This window comes from Calidris pugnax, unplaced genomic scaffold (genome assembly GCF_001431845.1).
Source record: "Calidris pugnax isolate Ruff unplaced genomic scaffold, ASM143184v1 scaffold133, whole genome shotgun sequence".
Taxonomy (NCBI): Eukaryota; Metazoa; Chordata; class Aves; order Charadriiformes; family Scolopacidae; genus Calidris; species Calidris pugnax.
In genome coordinates, this window is record NW_015090977.1 from 1,284,773 (window position 1) to 1,305,551 (window position 20,779).

Below are 20,779 nucleotides of genomic sequence, written 5' to 3' on the forward strand. Positions count from 1 at the left end.
AATGAATCTAATGCATCATGCCCTGTTCTGTGAGAGGGCTGGCCCTGAACCAGATAACAGAAATGAAATGAAAATGCCTATAAAACATGGTTAGATTATGTGCAGCGTTGGCTGGAAGAACAGCAGCACGCAGAGCTGTACTGCAGTGTCTTCACCTTCTAAAGTCAGCCAATAAAAGCATCATTGGGGAATAAGAGGAGAATGTTAAATCAAAGGCGTGAAAGCTGAATGGTTTTAATAAAATGTGTATTCACATTAACCACTGAGTTACAGGTGAAACCCTGCTCTTGAATATATGAGACAGTTTTTTACTTCTTTGCCAACACACATCAATCCTGATCCGGGAAGATATGAAATTAGTCCTGGCTTGACAGCTCTATCAGACCTTACCTTCCTGCGAGTGCTGAGGAAACCTTCATCCCTCTCCTTCACCTTCAGCATGTAAACATCTCAGATGTCTACACAGATGCCTCAGCCCTTTCCTCCCTGGAATTACCAATGGGGAACTTCTTCCAGCCATGGAAAAACAGACTTAACCCCCAGAGGAATAGGTTTCATGAGCACTACCCTCATCCCAGCACCAGACAATGCTTTGGTTCTGGAGGCTGGTGGTGCTGGAAGCCAGTTGTGTGTTGGTGTGTCCCAGCTCCGCTGCACAGACCTTCTGGAGCCAGTTTAGCCAAGCTGGCGGAGAGAGCAACCTGCTCTCAGCATTCCAGCTCCATTCCAGCTCATTCACCCTCTTATTATAAGAGACAGGAAATTTCTCTTTTGAGCTGCAATCCAATTAGCCTCCAAATAAAGCTGCCCCAACAGGCTCTCAAGCCCAGCAAAGCACTTCATGGCTCCTATCTGATGCTCTTGCGTCAGCACCCTGCACTTAATAATGAAGAACTACTTATGCCCTTTTTCCAGATAAGCTTTTCTAAGAATCAGACTTCTGCTTCACCTTCTTCTGCTCACCACCAGGCCACCACACTCCCACGGTTCTGAACACGCCGAGGGAATTATAACCCAAGGCTTGTGAATCTTTCTGGCACACGAGAGAGACATATGCAGCTGGTATCACCCCGCTTTAAAATAGCATCACAAAATGCATCCTGTCCTCCCCTTCAAGGATACAATTAAAAAGCCATCTCAGATGCATCAGCCCTTGTCAGTCACCGCCCACCTTCACACCTCCTACTCCTCGGTCAGATCACTGCAAAAATAGCCAAAAATCTATCAGGTCAATACAAGGAGCTAATATCCAGACCCGGAATGATCCAGAGCCAAGCCAGGACTCGGAGCTAAGATAGTGGATGGGTGACCAGCACCAGTAGAGAAGAAGCATCTCTCTTGCTCTCCTGGGCCACCAGCAGCATTGAGAGTCACCTCTCCCCAACAGAGCAAGTCAAAGGTAGCATAACAAATCCTTCCAGCCTAATGAGCAGTGCCAGGAGAACAGACCTGAATGGAAAAGGATTTAAGACCAGATCCATACTACTCTGTATTTCCTACTCATGAGCAGAAAGACCCTCCCTTTTGCATGATGTGTAAAGATCATGAATGACACCTACAGTTCAGAGACCTCTGGGACATCTGCAGCAGCTTCCCTGCCTGTGACACCTGAACCCCAAACAGCTGCCAACCCGTTATCCTGGCTGGGGTCAGATGTTTCATGGCTCTGAAGGAGTCACTTGCAGATCTTCTGCCATCCAGGGGAACGGCACAACTGCACCACTGCCAGCGTGCACTGGAGTCAGGGCCACACAGCAAGGCCACAAATGTTGACAAGGCTTTTGCACAGGGGATATTATTCAAAATGGAGATTGCAAACAAATTTAGAAGCAGACCCAGCAAGGCTTCCATGGAAACAGCACAAAACCCCAGCTGTGGTTTGGACGACTGCGAGTCTTGGCAGTCTTGGCTAATCCCCTAAGTGCCATCCAATTACTGCAAATGTGTTTGGCATCTACTATAGCAATTGCAAAGAATTAAATGGTCGGATGGCACTCATCGGAAATTACAAGTCACAGAACCCTGTAATGCATTTAAGAAAAAACATCTAAAAAGGAAAATAGCATTACCCACTGCAAGAACTGACCTCCTTGAGAGCCATAAGGGACAACGAAGGGGATCCAAGTAATGAGAGAAACTTAATTCAGAGAAGAAACTAGAAAAAAAGGAGAGGAAGAGAGAAAATAACAAGATTGGGTGAAGGAGCCACGTTTGTTTAGCCTTGAGAAAACTCTCCTTGCAACTCCTTACTCTTAGCACAGCTTCTACAATTAATCCTCCTTCCCTTAGGAAAGGAGGGTTAAAAAAAACTACAAAGAGCTTTTCCGTGCCCAGACTTACCGAGTATGATCTCACTGAAGAGACCTCCAGGTGCTTTGAAACAAGCAGGACTTCGTTGTGACACAGAGAAGGTCTGGGAGGGAGGACGGGCAGCAAGACCACACCTGCTGATATACTGTAGTCCTTTCACCAACAATCAGCCACACCACGTGTCACTCAGTGGAAGATCTCTCTAGAGCAGTGGAAAAAGCAGACAATACATTTTTCTCTTCTAAAAAAAGCCAGCATGCCCTGAAACTTGAAAATAAATAAGCGAATAAAACACAAACCTTTGAAAAAGTGTCTTCCTTTTAATGCCCCCACCTCAGTCAATACTGCCCCGGGCAGCTCCAGAGGAGCAGCTCTCTTGCCTGAAGGTCTTCAAAGGGATTCTCTCTCTCAGCCCGGCATATTCCACTTTCCACGTACTTAATTCCTCATAAACGTCCTGGGTCACAGGGACACACAAAGAAGAACACATTTGTACCAGCTCTGCCAAAATCTGAACTAAGTGATGGGAAGCAGCCCATCCAGAGACATGCAAAATGCTCAAACCACCTTCTGCCAGCAAGGGGGACAGGCAGCCAGGCTTCTCTTGCAAGAATTTACTTTCAAAGAAGATGTAATTAAAAACAGTACCAAAAAAAGAGGATTTACACAAACTGGGGTGATAGTCCAATTGTTCACACCAGGCAAAGCACCTTCCTTTCCAAAGAGCCCAGAGCTGTTATGACAAAACCCCTGACACAGGTGGTTCCTTGGGTCAGGCACTAATTTCCTTTCTGAGCTCTCACCTAGGAAGTCTCATTTCCTCAATCCCTGGCACCTGTGAGCAGATCTGGAGCAACTCACTCTCTGTGCAGCTCCAAGGAACTCTACCATCAGCCAGGGAGGAGAGAGAGGAAGAAATTCAAGCCAGAAGAACAGGTGCAGCTGCTGATTGAGCTGGATGCCAGTACGAGACCTCTGCACCTCTCTCTCTCTTAGTGTTGGAAGTCACACAAGGGTCCTATATTATTCAAACAATATCTTGCTGTGGTACCTCTTCTGTCCTAAGCGTGCAGGTTGGTGTGCTCACCACCTTTAGCCAAATTTAGAGGTAGGACGTAGCCAGGCTTGCACTGCCTGCAGGGAGCTCATCCCACCGGGAAGGTGAGCCCTGTAATAGCCTTGAAGAGATGTATTAATAGCCCTACCTGGGCACCAGGCAGGAATTTTACAAGGAAACTTCAACGAAGGCCACAGTTTGCATGTTAACTTTAGTTTTCCATCAGGCAACACTGGTTAAGCCAAAGGAGACAGGAGCTGGTTTGTCTTCTGAAGGTTTGAAGGGAAAATCTGTGTTTAATCTACCGCTGGGTGTAAACACGCTTTAGATTTGTGGGGTTTATGGTTGGCCAAATACAACAGAAATAAAACAACTACACAATTAGGGGCAGAGAAAGCCACAGAGAGGAATTGTACCAGATGGCTGCTGTGCTTGTCCTTCTTTGGAAACGGCAAACACCTGAGGGGGCCCAAGATCAGTTCCTTGCTCAGGCAAGAAAACGCTCGGTAGTGGCTAAAGCCAGTCACTGGCTTCGGCCAGGGACCTTCTTTCCCCAAGCCTTGTAAATTGCAATTACTGATAATCTGCATAATACCCATAAACTGAGACTGCTCGTGATTCACCCTCTTTTCAGTCACACGTGCAGCAGGGCAGGTGGCAACACTGCAGCTCGCTGCTGGGCTCTCTGTGCTTGTCCTTCTTTGGAAACGGCAAACACCTGAGGGGGCCCAAGATCAGTTCCTTGCTCAGGCAAGAAAACGCTCGGTAGTGGCTAAAGCCAGTCACTGGCTTCGGCCAGGGACCTTCTTTCCCCAAGCCTTGTAAATTGCAATTACTGATAATCTGCATAATACCCATAAACTGAGACTGCTTGTGATTCACCCTACTTTCAGTCACACATGCAGCAGGGCAAGTGGCAACACTGCAGCTCGCTGCTGGGCTCTGCCCCTGACTCAGGGGTGGTGGGTGTGCTCATTTGGAGTACTGATAATCTGCATAATACCCATAAACTGAGACTGCTTGTGATTCACCCTACTTTCAGTCACACATGCAGCAGGGCAAGTGGCAACACTGCAGCTCGCTGCTGGGCTCTGCCCCTGACTCAGGGGTGGTGGGTGTGCTCATTTGGGGAATTTTTAAGAACTATGGAGAAAGAACTGAAAGGAACAAGATACCAGCTGCTTTTCAGTCAGAATTTTTAAGAACATGGAGAAAGAAATAAAAGGAACAAGATACCAGCTGCTTTTCAGTCTTTTCAGAAATACATGTTGCAACAGCAAATCCTTACTTGGACTGTAAGAACCGCCCTGTCCAGTGCTGCCACCAAGCCGTGTCTGGTGAATATAGCCTTATGTGATGAGAAATCGTCTGGAATGATGAAAGCTTGTGGATCTGTAAGAGTCATTTCACAAAAAACAGTTTCTGAAGGAAGCAAGAGGACCTCTTCTAAGCACTGGGTGCCTCCCGGGAGACACTGCCGTGAATCAATCATTGCTCTTGCATCACGTGTAGAAGAGCAACCAGCCCCAGCTCCCTCAGCCTTTCCGCATCAGGGAGGTGCTTCAATCCCTTAATCATCTTTGTCGCCCTACACTGGACCCTCTCCAGTAGTTCCCTGTCTCTCTTGAACTTGGGAGCCCAGAACTGGACACAGGATTCCAGTTGTGGCCTCCCCAGTGCAGAGCAGGGGGGGAGAATGACCTCCCTCGACCTCCTGGCCCCACTCTTCCCTCCGCAGCCCAGGATCCCACTGGCCCTCTTGGCCACCAGGGCACATTGCTGGCCCATGGACAGTTTACAATCCACCAGGACCCCCAGATCCTCCTCAGAAGTGCTTTCCAGCAGGTCCATCCCTAACCCATATCGGTGCCTGCCATTCCTCCTCCCCAGGCACAGGACCCAACGCTTGCTTTTATTGAACCTCCTGAGGTTCTTCTCTTCCGTGCACACCCGGGGACAGATGTTTAAGGTCAATTCCGCTGCCACGGCGGCTCTGTCCCCGTCAGTGCGGGCGCTGGTAACGCACATCCCGAATGCCCTCAAATACAACAGAGCGGCTCAGTCCCCGGCTCCCGCGGGTGTCCCTGGGGCCGTCCCCGCAGCAGCACCGCCCGCCTGGGGCTCTGCGCCGCCGGAACCCTCCCGAGGACCCGTCCACCAGTTCACGGATGAACAATAACAACACCGGGAGGCGGTGCCGCCCCCGGGAACCGAACCCCCGGAGCGCAGAACTCCCGGGAAAACCGCGCGGGGGGGCGGGGCCTGGCCGGTCAAGGGGCGGGGCAGACCGGCCGAGGGGCGGGGCGGGGCCGCGGGTTCCGCCCTCTCCCGTGTGGGGCGTGGCCGCGCCGTCCTCTCGCCCCCCCCTCCCAGCTCTCGCGAGAGCCCGTTTGAACGGGCGGCGGGCGGGCGCTGTCAGGCCTGGCCGCCATGGCGCCCCCGGCGCGCCTGTTCCGCACCTACTCCCGCCGCGGCCGGCAGCTCCGCTGGCTGCCCCCGCCCGAGCGATGGATATCGCCGCCTCAGGACCGCAAGCGCTTCTTCAGCTCGACGTCGGTCGGCTCCAGCGCCCTCTCCTCCGCCTCGGACGACCCCGATTACTCGCTGCCCGGCAAGCGCAGCCGCCAGCCCCAGGGTAAGGGTCCCGCCCGCCCCTGGCGCCTGCGGAGCCGAGCGGGGAAGGAGAACCGTCCGCCGGAGCCGGAGACCCTCGTCGTTTCCTCCTCCTCCTCCCCATCCCCGTCCCCCGCCCGCCGTCGCCCCCCGCTGCTGTGCAGCACCCCGCAATGGCCACCCCCCGGCAGCGCCCGCCGCCTCCGGCCCCGCCGCCGCCGCCAGGCCCCGCCGGCCGAGCTCAGCTCCCTCATTCTGTACAGCAGCGGCGCGGACGGTGGCTCGGAGCTGGGCGGCAGCCCGGAGCTCTACTCCCCGCCGGCCGCCGCCTCCTCCCGCAGCGCCCTCAGCCCGCCCCGGTCGCCTCGGGGAGGCCGGGAGCGGCGGGCGCGGGGGGAGAGGGGGGCCGGGGCGGCTGGAGAGCCCCGTCCCCGAGGTGCGGGGTTGGAGAAGTCCGGCAGGGTCCTGAGGGCATCGGTGCGGGCATCCTGCCGGGCACAGGCTCCTCCGTCCCCGCAGGAGGACACGTCCCCTCCTCGGGCAGCGCTGCCCCCCGGTAACCGGCAGCCGCTGCACTCCACGCCGCACGACGGGGCCGCTTCTGCCGAGCCCTGTGAGGATCCGGGGAGAGACTCAACCAAAGGGAGCTCGGGTTATCAGAGCGGCAAAGCCAAGAAGTACCATCTTAAGCCGGTGGTGGTCCTGGATCCCGAAGAGGTGCAGATGTGGCTGATGAGCGCAAAATGCAACGAAGAGGCAGCTCTTCAGCCCGCCTGCCCGCAGCCGGTGTCTCCTCCGGGCCGTCAAGGAATCTTGGAGAATAAACATAAAAGTACCGGGGTGATGCCCGGAGTGGGAAGTAGCTGTAGAAAAGCTTGCATCAGTGGCTTCAGTGCCAGCCGGTGGGGAAAGCAAATAAGGCTCCGTCCAAAAAGGCACAAAAATAAGAGGCAGAAGCAGCCTAATAACTCATTTCTCAGACCACAGATGAGGCAAAAAGGAATGAAGAAGGACGTTCTGGAGACGTCTGTAGATGTAAGGGACAATGGCTGTTCATTCCTCAATAGCTCCCAGGCCTGGGGTAGAGTTCGAGCATCTTTGTCCTTCCATAAGAAGAAGAAAGTTACCACAGAAGGGAGTTTCTGCAACAGCATCTTTGGTACCCCTTCTACCAAATTCCAGCTTTCAGAGCACCAATTGACCCAATCTGCTGGTATGGCTCAGTGTGGCGCTTGGTCTGCTTCCTCCATGATCCTGCTGGCTCCCAACAATTTTTCTTCTGTCCTGGAGCCAATGCTCACAGACGCAGAGAAGGTGTTTGGGGAATGCCACCAAGAAGGGCCTATCGCTTTTGAGGAATGTATCCCTTTAGATAAGATGAAAGATTGCAAGAAAATTGGAGAAGGAGTGTTCGGAGAGGTCTTCCAGATTGACAGTGAGAGAGGACCTGTGGCCTTAAAAATAATTCCCATTGAAGGCACTGAAAAAGTTAATGGTGAAGCTCAAAAGAGCTTTGGAGAGATTCTGCCTGAAATCATAATTTCAAAAGAACTCAGTCTTCTGTCTGAGGAGTCTGTGAATAGGACTGTTGGGTTCATCAGCTTGTACTCTGTGCACTGTGTTCAAGGGGCCTATCCTAAGTATCTCCTGGAAGCCTGGGACAAGTATCATGAAGCAGTGGGATCGGAAAATGATAGGCCAGATTTTTTTGGAGAGGAACAGCTCTTCATGGTTCTAGAATTTGAATTTGGAGGCAGTGACTTGGAGAATATGAGAAACAGGTTCAGTTCGGTGGCATCGGCAAAAAGTGTTTTGCACCAGGTGACTGCTTCCCTGGCTGTGGCAGAGCAGCAACTGTGCTTCGAGCACAGAGACCTGCACTGGGGGAACGTCCTGGTCAAGAAAACGGACGTCAAGGAGCTCACTTACGTGCTGAACGGGACAACACACACCATCCCCACAGCAGGGGTTCACGTCAACATCATAGATTATACCTTGTCACGGCTGGAGAAGGACGAGTTGACTGTGTTTTGTGACCTTTCCACTGATGAAGAACTCTTCCAAGGCACGGGGGACTATCAGTTTGATATCTACAGGCAAATGAAAGAGGAGAACGCCAACAGCTGGACGGACTATCACCCACACAGCAACGTCCTCTGGCTCCACTACTTGTCAGATAAATTTTTGAAGTGCATGTGCTACAAGAAAAAGGCATCATCAACCGCTTCCCTGAGGAAAATAAAGCAGCAGCTCGTTGAGTTCCACAAAGAAGTCCTGAGCTTTGACTCCGCCAGTGACGTTTTACAAAACAGCAGCCTCTTCCAGTGAGCAGGGGAGCGCGATGCTGCCAAGAACTCACTCACTGGTGCTGCCTTTCTCCTTTGCTCTTTTTTTATGTATGACATTTATAAACGTCAGCACAATGAAGAAACGTTACGATCGGTTACCAGTGTGTATAACATGCTATCAAAGATGTCTAAAAAACTGCCCTAAAAGTCTTGTGCTTTTAAAAAGTTTCCATGGGTACTTTTTTTGAGGGGTGATGGTGGGGGAGGGAACAGAGTTGATATTTGAGAAGGGGGGGGGGAAAGACACCTTTGTGCTCAAGTAATGTTTTGAATTCCACAGTTTTCTTACCTTTTTAATATTAGATTATTGTCTTTAAAGAAAAAAATAAAAAATATTCTGGGCAGTGAGGATAAAGGTAAATATTCTCAGCCCAGCTGGGGACAGAGATTGGGGGGGGGGGAACTCCACCTTCTGACTTACTTTTAAAAATGAACTCCTGTTCAGTTTGGCAAAATTTATACCTGGAATGATGCTACAAAATGTGAATATGTAGTGTTTCTGCAGTGTAGGCTTTAAAAACACTCTAATCTGCAACAATATGCTTTTTTTTTTTCCTCTGTAAGGACCAGTGAAGAGGTACTGGATTAAGAAAAAAATAAGAAAAAGTACCTGTGTTCCTGATGCATTTTTGGCCATTATTCTGTTGTGACCTCGTATACGGATAGGAACCCAAATCTGTAACTTGATGGTAGCATTAAAGCGATTTTCTCCATTTATCTACAGAAGAAAATGCACATGGTGATTAGTGTTCTTTAGGCCTGACTGCGGATGGATCAGGTGACCTGAATCTGAAGCTGCACTTACATTAGGTTTTAATTCTTTGCTTTAGAGATGTCCTTTGCTAACGTTCAGTTAGAGAACGTTAAAGAAACTGGTCTAAAGAGAATGATAAATCAAACTAAGTTAAAAGTGAATTCGATTATTATTAAAAATTAGTAAACCAAATGACCCAGGTGCATTAAGTTATTAAGAGGTAGCGTTATTGGATTTGTTATAACTGGAATGGTGTCTGTGCCATTTGTCTATATGTGAGTGTCTATATGCAGTCTATCAATTAGATGCATCTTTGAACTTGTCTTGAAGTCTACTTTTTACAAGCCCCTGTGATACAGTTTTATTGTTCTGTCTTCCAGACTCTTTTGCTGTTTAGTACCACAGAAAATGACTTGACAATCTGCAGTGCTTGAAATTATTAAAATGGAAATTGTATTGGAATCTTACCAGGCATCCTCTCAATCCTTTTTTCCCCCTCTAATTGACTAAAGTAATGCAATATAATTTAATATTCTTAAAACTTACTTGGTAAGGACTGCAGTGAATGCATATCTGACATCAAGGATGTGTTCTTCAGCCAGATTGGTGCTATTTTCATTTTATGCTTTAAAAAAAAAAAAAAAGAGGCAGGATGGATGAAACGAGGTTATTATCTGCAGTTTGAGAACTGCCAATATTGGCTGTACAAGAGGGATGGAACAGCAGTAATTAAGGAAAGGAGAGGTGCCAGCCTGCTTGGTGACGTGGGACAGCAGTGCTGGAGTAGCCCTTTATTACCACACATTTTGAAAGTTGCCATAGCCTTGAAATGTTTCCCCACAAACCAATGCTAGTCTGTGAATATGTCATATTGCTTTCATTAATCAAAGCTTAAAGCTTCTGCCCCTCACAGCACTGGATGCTAAATTAATATAGAAACCTTTGCCTGGAGCTGTGATTGCAACAAAGAGTGGCTGCCAGAGATGAGGTCTCATTTCCCTTTTAAAGATGCTCTCTGTTTAAAAATGCTGTGTACCAGGCTGTCCCCATAAATTTTAATAGGAGGAACGTGACAAGAACCGAAACCGCCTGGGAACTTTCTCACTGTAGAAAGCCCCTAAACAGGAAAAATGCCCTGAAAATATGGTCTCATCCCAACCATTTGGTAGGAAAGCTTTACTTGGAACAGAGCTGGATGAGGTATTTCACTCATCTGTCCTCTCTGCTAAGGAAGAAGGATGTCAGAACCCTCTTTGCCCTTTCAGAAACGCAAGCTTTGAAATACACTTAAATTAGGACGTCCAAGGGTGCTCTACCTTTAACTGAAATAATGAAGTATGAGCAAAGCTAAAATTATCATAAGGGAAGGAAAGATTTTTCACATGGACCCAAATGCTTTCAAAGGTTGAACAGGACAAGTGTAGCTGCACCCAGTGACAGTTCTGTGTCCAGTATGGACATGGAGTAGGGATTCTGGTATTCCCTTCCTAGCTCACAGTGTATTTTGTGGTGAAAATGGCTATACTCACTTGGTGATATTAATGGTGCTTACAGGCTTATTTTGCATTGTGCTTTCATCTAATTGCCAAATCACTGAAAATTTTGCCTGTTTTGAGGGAAGAAAAAGACACAATAAAATATCGATTACCCTGTAAATACTCTTTAACTCAACAGCGTACCCTTAAAACACGAAATCATTCCGTTCTGGAAAAATTTGACATTAAGTGCAGGGATATAAAAATTATCTCTTGCCTTGAGAAAATTCATACCAGCCATAAGCTGAATTTGAAGGAATAGAAGCTCTGGCCTAATTATAGAGGGAGAGGACACAAGAGCAGCTGCTCAAAGTATCGTTTAGAGGTGGGGGGGAAAGTGAAAATAACGATCTCTGTGTCGTCTTGAACAGCAGATGCCAAATTCTGCAGTTAGAGGATAAGACTCAGAAGTTAATGGTATTGGTTGGCCACAGTGAGCAGCCGGAGAGGATGGCTGCCAAGAGAATAGGAATGCTCTTTAATGTTGAATAAAAACAGACCGGGAAATTAAACTCAGTCTGTGTCTGCTCCCATAAAACGAATTAGGTACAAATAGCCCCATAAAATCTTGAGAATCTTAAATCAGATAAATTCAGCGCTCGGGTTCTAGTCCCAACAACTGAAATGCTCCTTCCCTTCCCCTGGACCTTACTTCAGGATTTATTTTGCTAGTAAATGAATAGCAGTCTGCGATGGTTTTTCCTTCAACAGTCTGCTGCCAGCTGAAGAGTTGTTCTGTGATCTTACCTCAACAGTCACCTTCTCAAAAAGTAGGTTTTTAGGATAGTTAACTCGTACATGACAACTGTGGTCTTGATCTCCAGTGTTTGTTAGTGAAACATTCACGGTCACTTCTGTAGCGTGCCCACCACTAGCTCCTCTCTAGAAACAGACAGAAAAATTAGGTGGGTGACCTGTAATTTTTAAGGGTTATTATTCAGTAAGAGGCCCAAAGCGTTCTGGTTGTGATAATTACTCTCTCCAAATGATTTCACACACAGGATAACATAATGGCCCAATTAATTATTCAATATTCTTCAGGGTGTGTTGGAAAATGCTTCCTTCTTAATATTGAAGGCAGTCATCTCCAAACTTTAACATTTTATCATTTCTGTTTTACATCAAGATAAACTTTAACGTTGTTCCATTTGATTACATTTTCACTGAATCTCCAGGGTAAATTTGACATTGACGTGATGGCTACCGTTTGGTCAAAGGTGATGGAAACTGGGCAGCTCTTTGCTGTGCACCAGCCTAAAACAAAATCACGTGTTCACAAGTAAATGCCAGAATTGTGACTTTAGGATGACTATAGTTGTTTAAACCTTGGTGTTTCCTCTCAGATTTCCCAGCCCAGCCCTGCAATGCCCACAGCAGCACACAGTTACAGCCTTGTGTGAACGTGCTGTTATGGAAGGATGAACTGGATGGAAAGTAACATAAACAAAGGGACAGCAAATCAATCTTGTCTGGGAATTTGATGAAAACATCTTATGCACAAAGATGACATTTTATATGAATGCTAAATGCAAAATCTGGATGATACAACTACTGTGACTCACTGGGTCTGACTTGTCAAAGTTAAAAGAGCAGCACAGATGGTCTTGTTTTCCTTCTTGTAAGGACACTGAAAGCAAACACAGGTCAAGTTAGATTTTAATAGTCCTATTTTTTTCTAAGGTAGCAGATTCAGAGTATCTTTACATATACACACACATTCTCTGAAAACCAAAATTCCCATGACTTCAATTAAGGAGAAGTTGGAAATAAAAGACCCTCTAGTGATAAGTCAGTCCTAAATAGATGATGTTTTGTAATTCAGCTCCCAGGAGAAGGTCTATTAGCAATAACATTAAAAGTCTTCACTGGGGACAAGGTTTTGTTAAAGAAATGCCAGTTCTTTACCTCTGGATTGCCACAGGACAATTCATATTAATTTATTTTCCAGAGATGATACGTTTTTCTTGAATAAAGAAGTTCAAATGCTGTGCCAGCTTATAGGCACACGATTTTGTAGAGATGAGATTACTTTCTTTAGCAATAGTTTTATTCAGCAATAAAAATATACTGTCTGGCTGTTGTTTCTGGAGAAGTTCAATGATAATTAGTAATTAGATGTTGGGTGCAATAAGTACTAAGCAATGCTGACCAGCACTCAAGAATCTCATGAATTATTCTCAGGAAATAAATGTACTATCAACATCATAATCCCTAAGAGTACTGCAAATATAGTAATTAGTGTTCCTTACTGCTCAGTGCTAAATGTTGTCCATTTTCACATCTAAATCCACCGTGTGGAGAATGTACAACTGCGAAAACACTGCAAGATTTTCAAAATCCTTCATTAGATGCACCAGAAAGTGTGCTCAGTGCCAAGTTTCTGAGGACAGCATAGGACTGTAGATTTCCATTTGATCACAATTTCCATTTTATTGTCTTGTTGAGACACTGGTAAGGCTGAGATTGTATCGAGATGTAGTTTTGCTGTAGCAATTCTGTTATTTTGGAAAATGGGGATTCTCTCCGGGTTGCTGGTGAGAACGTGGACAACTGCTCTCAAGTTAGTCACTGAAGAACAAATAAGGACAGAATCAAATATAAATTTTTGAAGTGAAACATTACAGGGGAAGTGTTTTAAAAAAGCCTGGCAGCAAGAGTTAAGAATGGCTCAGTATTTCCATGGTATTTCACCTGGACTAGGCTGCCCTATTTACAGAAGTTCCCGTTTCTGCTTGGGAACATTCAGAACACACAAAATCCCAAGAGTCTGAAGGAACAAGCAGCCAAAATACACCAATATGGCAAGAGTTTCAGAATTAAACATGGTGTTTATCTTTCCATTAGATAAACACATTATTTAGCGGTTCAAATTCTCTCTTTATCTACATTTTTTTTCAAATAAAAAATGCAAAAAAAAAAAATGAAACGTTTGCCATGTCTCAGCCTTTTCGAACTGCACCAGATGTCTGATTGAAAATGAGGCACGGTATGTAAAGAAGTTATTTTTTTTTTTTCCTAAATGACCTACATTATCCATGCTGAATTGCAGACATCAAGGTCATCTTAGGCCCAGATCTACATTAATCAGTTCGTGTTCACCGTCTCATACTTGTGCAAAGCTTTTGCAACTTGAACTAAAAGCTTTACATTTTAAATAATTTTTAGCACTGGGAAAGATTTTTTTTTATGTCCCTCTGATGCTGAATTAAAAATAGAATCATTACATAGTGCTTGGAACACAGATTCTATATTTGTCTTTGAAACATTTCCCCAGCACACTAAAAAATAGCACTTATTACCTACCGAAGCACAATCCTGTTCTCCAGTGATCCTACTGTAGTATCTTGGAGACCATCATTAGTGAAGTCAAAGCCACCACCAATGGATTGTCCAAAATACTGGAGAGATTTCAGAGGCTTTTGCTTTCTAGAAGTGGGGAAAACATCAACAAATACAAGTCAGAATCTCTCTCCTGTCCTTGGGAAAATATACTTCCTTTCACAAGGCTGGTGTGAGGATGAGTTTTTAACACTCCTGAGATGCAAAATATTGACTTTTACCTTCCGGTAATGAATGGACACTTGCAAAAGAATATACAATTCTATACGCAGCACCTAAATCCAACTCCTTTCCCTAAGCAGACAGGTGAATAATTACAATTAAGGAGCAGCTCTGCTGCAGAAACCTGTGGAGGCACATAAACCATCTGGCATTGCAAAGTTCTCACCCACCAATGCAAATGAAATGTGAAGTCTTTCTTCCCAGCCTCTGCCACAAAACCACAAGCTTTTCCCTCTCAAGGTGTTCTGGAGGCAATTCCCAAGACAACACGTACTTGAGAAAAACAGCTCCTGATCTTCTCTTTATCCCCATTAAAGACGTAAAAGCTGCCAAAGAAGAACTGTTTGAAAGCTGATCTTCAAGGGGGGCTCCAACTGCAATATCCTCATATGCATCTTCATTGATGCCTCTAATCAACGTCTCCAATCAGTTGATGTCTCCAATCAGCTGGCCACTGTAAGCCCAAACCTTGCCAAAGGAGAGGTCACCTGGACATTTAAATGTCTTTTCAAGGTGAATGAAGCAATCTGAAAAACGTCCAATAAAGAAATCCATTTGCAGCACGAGTAGCTCTTACATTAAAAAAATAAAAAAATAAAAAAAATCTTACTACACACTTATAATGCTTAAACATGAGCAATAAAGCTCTGAACAATATAATAAGAAGTTTAAAATACCATTTTACTCTCGGAACAGAAGTGTGACCCTTCCACATGGAGACCATGCAACTTCTCCCAAACTTCTCCCTCGGCAGCAGTGTCTCCAGACAGCCCCACGCGATGGACACGCTGCAGCAAAGTCTTTTCTTAATCCATGGCACATTGAGTGGATCCCCAGCTCGTTTCACAACAGAATCCATCCCATCTTCTCCACCCTGTTACAGAGAAAAGCCACAAGAGGGTGCACGATATTTGAATTCTAACGTGCCCAGACTTTTCTGCTTCCAGCCATCCGCAGCGCACCAAAGTGGGGTTTCTCCTGCTTTGCTGCTAAAGTTCATTTCTCATTCAAATGCAATTAACTCATATCCTATTTATTGCATAACAGATCCTGTAGCTAGGCCCACAAAACATTTTGTTTTCTCCAAGTCCCAGGAAGCAAAGCTTCAGCAGCTACCCATGCACAGGGTTACTGCAGCCCTGCAAAGAACACTGCTTGGCAGAGAGAGGTCTGCACCAACAAATTGCCCATGTAGAGGCAAAAGGCACGATTTTATCACACTGCGATAAGAGTATACCTTAGGTACAGGATGGTTTTATTTCTATACTTCTTTCTCTTTTATATTTATATATATTTATGTAGTCTAATGACTAAGAGAGGACTGCTGGCTTCAGCCCGCGGTCCTCTACCATACAGGGAGAGCACATTCAGTGAGGGCACAAAGGAGGAATGTTTTATTTGTCACTACTTAGGCATGGCTGGAAAATCCCCAACATGGAGTGTTTACGCTACCAGTGTTTTTACCTCTGTCTCCAGGCGATAGACGTAAACCCTTCCCTTCTTCCCCTCGAATGTGATACAATGGAGCTCCAACAACGAGGAGAAGGTCTGTCACCCCATCAAGGTTCACATCCAGTGGGCAGAGCTCAGATCCAAAATAAGGTCCAACCTGTGCTCCAGAAGAAGACAAGCAGCTCTTTCACTGGAATTCTCTATATATAGCTTTGTAGAATTAGTGTCCTTTGCAGCAGTAAGGCAATTTTTAGAACAAAACATCACATATCTACTTATATGTGGATCGTTTCCTATTATTTATTTTATTACAGCCATCCTCAGGGACAGATCCTGTAACTAGTTTAGCAGCAACACAATCATTATTCAATAATTTGACAGAGGAAAAAGAATACCACAGTTGACGACCTCTTTCCCCACGAACCATGAGAACAGAACACAAATATAGTACACTCCACTTAGCTAAGTTTTTCCCCAGTCTTTTTCCAAATTTCCTTATTTCTTCTGATATTCCCAAAGCATTATGGAGCGCACAAAGACTGTGAAATCCATATCTGGCTACATTGGATGCTTGTGTAAAGATGTAAGTGTGTCTGGAGGAGAAAATGCAGCCCCCCTGATCCCCACTGGTCTGACCATCCCTGGGTGAGTGAAGGACAGTACCTTTTCTCGCAGGGCTGGTTGTAAGGAACCATCCTGAACCACCACCACCTTCCCTCTCATGCTGTGCTGTGAAGCTCCAGCCATCTATGAGGGTCCATATTTTGTGTGCACCACCACAAGGGAGATTTGACTACAGGGGCCTCACGCTTTTGTAATCACCATAATTTCTTGTGGGAGACCTCCTGCATCCTCACAAGTACCAAAGAAGAGCATACAGCCCTTTAGCAGGGTTACACAAGTACCAAGAAGAGCATACAGCCCTTTAGCAGGGTTAAATGCAGAACCACATACCTTATCTGAGATCTGACACTGAAACCAGCTTGTGCAAGCTCATCCTGCAGAGCATCACCCTGAGGATGCAACAGAAACAGGGTAAAGCACTTTCTCCTCATTTCTCAAAAGGTACTAATGAAATAGAAAGGTTGCTATTAACCTCCTATGCCGCTAATGCTCTGCTGCAGGGTTGAAAGCAGCCCATCTGAAGCTGAGTAGCTGGTCACCTGAAATACATTAGTGTCAGCTGGACCAGGTGCAATTATCCACAATTCATTTAGGGCCTTTGGTTTTTTGAAGGCATCTCCCACCTGCAGAAGAGATGCAAATCAATCCAAAGAAGCAGCCTTTAGAGTCTCCTTACCCCTACCTACTCCATTCAACACTTTGTGGTAAAAACCTCACCTTCAGCCACTATGTAAAAGTGCTATTTCTGGTATAAACCCAGAAATAGCAATTGCTTTGGAAGCCAATGAATTGGACAGTTTCAGTGTCTCCTGGAGCCAAACCTTTACAAAACCTCTTCACGTAACTGGCTGGTGCTGTGTTTGGTGTATATACCTTTGTTCTACCCAACAATCAATTTTGTAAATCAACAAGTTACAAGACATGATAAAATTGAACATTTTCCTATCCTGAAAGAATGAAAAGAGACAGCAGGAAGATTATTTGAGGAGACACACAGTGTGTCCGAAACCAAACTCCAGACTTCAGGACAAAGCCTTGTTGACAAACACACACACAGAGGCTAATTTTCTAGCCAACTTCAGAATGTCTCAGAAGTTTTGTCCTGAAAAACTTAAAATTTTAAGCATGCACTTCATCTAGAAGGTAGCTTTAAATTTGTGGCCTAGTTCTGAGTCAGAAGAGCTGCGACTGAAACCAAGCGATGAACAACGACCCTTTTGTTCTGCTATTTTGTCCTTGGGTGGGTAGGCCAGAAAACCTTTTCCTTTTTATTTATCACTTTGACATTTTCCAGAATAAGGAAACAACAATCACACTTTGTGGAGCTGGGCTTGACTAAGGTTAAGTACTTCGCTAGATTAAGAAATTTGAGAAAGATTTCTCTAAACTTTGTACAAGGAAGAACGAGATGGTCTGATCTACTGAAAGCATGACTCTGTGCTGGAAAGTCTGAGAGTAAGTGGATCCAGGGCATGGACTGTAGATGATGTAGGAAGGAACAAACATGGGCATATAATTGACACTGGGTGGATTATAGTATCAGTTCATACTGTAACTTTATCTTTCACCTCCCTATTTTTTGCATACCTCTTCCCTTTTTTACTGGAACCAGGCACGGATCAGTTTCTCCTCTTCTCTCCCCCTGGTGCCACCAAGAAATGGAAGGAAGATACGATCCCAGACCATTCCCCACTTACCCCAATGGCACAGCGCTCGATTCCTGCCATTTTGGGAGGAATCCGTGGGCGGGGTGAGGGGGACTGTTACTAGTCTACCAGAAATCACTTTTATTTGTTTTGCTGTTGCTGGGCAAGTGACTACGAGAACAGGCTAAGATCTGGAGATGTATTTACATTCCTTGAGCAATGAAACTACCCACCACCACTGATCCACCCTATAAGTTATGGAGGAGATAGAAGTGTTGGGAGTGGGATTACTTCTACCTGAATCACTCGCCGTCTCTCTCGCCAGTCTCTGTTCAGTTTGGATCTGTGCTCCATAGTGCACCACAGCAAACCTGAGCTGGAGAAAGCAGATGGCAAAGCCAGAGCTGGTTAGACAAGGCAGGATCTCCAAGTCCCTCAGAGAGCCAAGTTTAGTTCCAAACTTTCTTACACAAACACAGAAAGCCTATATTGCAAGTAACAGGTATATCAGCTGTCTTTATCCCTCTGTCTCTGCCACACATCTGTATTCTGGTGATCCCTTTTGGATCAGCTCCCGGAACTGACTTCATTTTCTTTGGCTCAAGACAACGATTTCTCTGTCTGAAGTCCCTCTGTTTATCTATCTGCCTAGACCTTTTGTGACCACATGGCTCAGCCTCACTTTGTCCCCAGATTTATTTAAATCATTTAAAGTAACAGCTTATAAACCCCATTCCTTATTTTTGCGTGTACTGTTTCAAGATGCCCTGTAAGATTTGCCTGGTGAAATACCTGAGCGTGCTTCTGGCATGCAAACCCACTCGTAGCTCTTCCACTTCCCTCTTCAGCTCCTCCTCCTCAGCTCACTAACGTTTAACTCCCGCATTAAAATGTGTAGAATCCTTACCAGCACCACTGTGAAGTTTAAAAAGCCATAATTACGTGAACCACGAGACTTTCTGTTCTTCATTAGAGCTCTGATCTGTCCTGCCTATCAGATTATGAGTCTTTGAGGAGTTGACACACCGTCGAGCATTTCTGCCACTCTGACTTGATTATATTGAGGACAGAGGTCCTGGCACATTGGAAATCCCTTGGCTTGGTGTTCTCTGATCCACCCAGAATGACAGCAATCTTTGTTCCCAGTTCTGTCAATGCAGTTAAATAAAAAAGGACATTTCAAGGGACACCTCAAACAGCTTTTAAGTTCAGGAAGGGTTCAAGAACATTGACATATTATTAAACAATCAAAAATTTGAGTACAGCACCACCCAGCCATTCCGAAAGCTGCTCTAACTGATGGTGTGGTCTACGCTGTAGCGACAGGTTTTATTGTTTAGAAATCTCTGTGACTGATTGCAAATTTTCCATTACAAATCACCTTCAAAACCTCAACCTTTTCCCTTCCCAGCTCTCTCCCAGCACAGGAACACAAACTGCTTCACACTTGGCTAATCCAGAAGGAAGCAAGGCTTGTTCCTGTCCGGTTCCTACCTTTGCAGATGTGGTTGTTCGCTCACCACAAGCTGCTGGTGGTGTCTGTGCTGACAGAGCCGCTGGCGTCAGGAACCTTGCCTCTGCTGGTTTTACTCTGAATTCTCTTTGATTTGGTCTCAACTAAAGAATTGAAAAAGCAAGGAAAAAAAAATAGACTCTGCCTTTTGAAAATACTCTTCTAATTAACACACCTTAAACTCGGGATCTGTTTCCACCCAGGTTCCCAAATCTGCAGAAGACCCGAGGATGAGAATGTTGATAGCAGTTAGACAACTGAAGGTGGAACGAGACCATCTGGGTGTCTCATTTAAGCTTCTCAGCTTCTTTGCAGTGACTGCAAGAAGCAGAGCAATGCTAGACAATCACGGTCAGACCACCACTGCAGAATGACTTGAGTGAACTCACAGCAGGGATTTAAGAGAGATGTCAGCTCCCAGATGCCCCTCACAGTAATTTTTTAATGCAAGAGGTTTTCGCTCTGGTCCTCTCACACACACACACAGAGCACTTGGTGTTCCCCTTTTATTTTGCCCGTTATCGTTGTCAGAAACAGTGACATTTAATGGCAGGATGCCCAGGGCATGTTAAGGGATTCTGCACTTCTCTCTACCACCAATTCTTTGGTTTCTCTTGATCCCTTGTTTCTCTGCGCTGCTGACACTAGCCTGGACCGGGCTAGCACAGAATTACTCCCCATTAGCTCATACTATCAGAGTACTCTGTAGCAGGTGTTATTTGGATGTAGTGTGTTATTACAAGTGCTAAACGAGCTGAAATAGCAAATGCTGAGCAATCAGAAGAGTTAACTGCATAGCAATTCATACCATCAGAGTACTCTGTAGCAGGTATAATTCGGATGCAGTGTGTTATTACAAATGCTAAACAAGCTGAAACAGCAAATGCTGAGCAATCAGAAGAGTTAACTGCATAGCAAATCCTGGAAGGTGGTAAGAGGGGAGGAAAGCCTTTCAGAGACGCAGCTCTCTGCCCAGAAAGTGTAAATTTCCCAAGCGTTCTCAGAAAAGAGCACAGCAAATCACACAGACACTTTCTAGCTACTCTCCAACTCCTTTCCTCTAAGGACACCCCTCTCTGTGTTTAACATTTGACAACCCTCCTCGCAGTCCAGAAATGCTGTGATGAATCCACGTGTGATGAATCCCAACTGAAAGAGGTTACATCAAAAGGGGAACTGAAGAAGACACTCCTTGTGCTCAGATTTCAGGAACAGTTGGGTGCCAGCCATGAGGCAGCCGCAGTCACACCTTTCTCAGTCTTTGCCTGGTCCTGGCTGGTCCCCACTTTTATCCGTGCTGCCGAAGCAGACGGGAGGTTGCAAAGTGGAACACTTTTCTTTTAAAATGTCTCTTTCTTTTTTTTTT

At 45.7% G+C, this 20,779-nt stretch overlaps 1 protein-coding gene across 1 annotated transcript; it reads left to right on the plus strand.

Moving 5' to 3' along the window:
* Positions 1–5,775: 5,775 nt before the first annotated feature.
* GSG2 (germ cell associated 2 (haspin)) lies at positions 5,776–9,569 on the plus strand. The gene has a single exon (XM_014952993.1). It carries the CDS (start codon positions 5,798–5,800, stop codon positions 8,306–8,308), a length of 2,511 nt encoding a protein of 836 aa, XP_014808479.1. The 5' UTR covers positions 5,776–5,797; the 3' UTR covers positions 8,309–9,569.
* Positions 9,570–20,779: the final 11,210 nt, after the last annotated feature.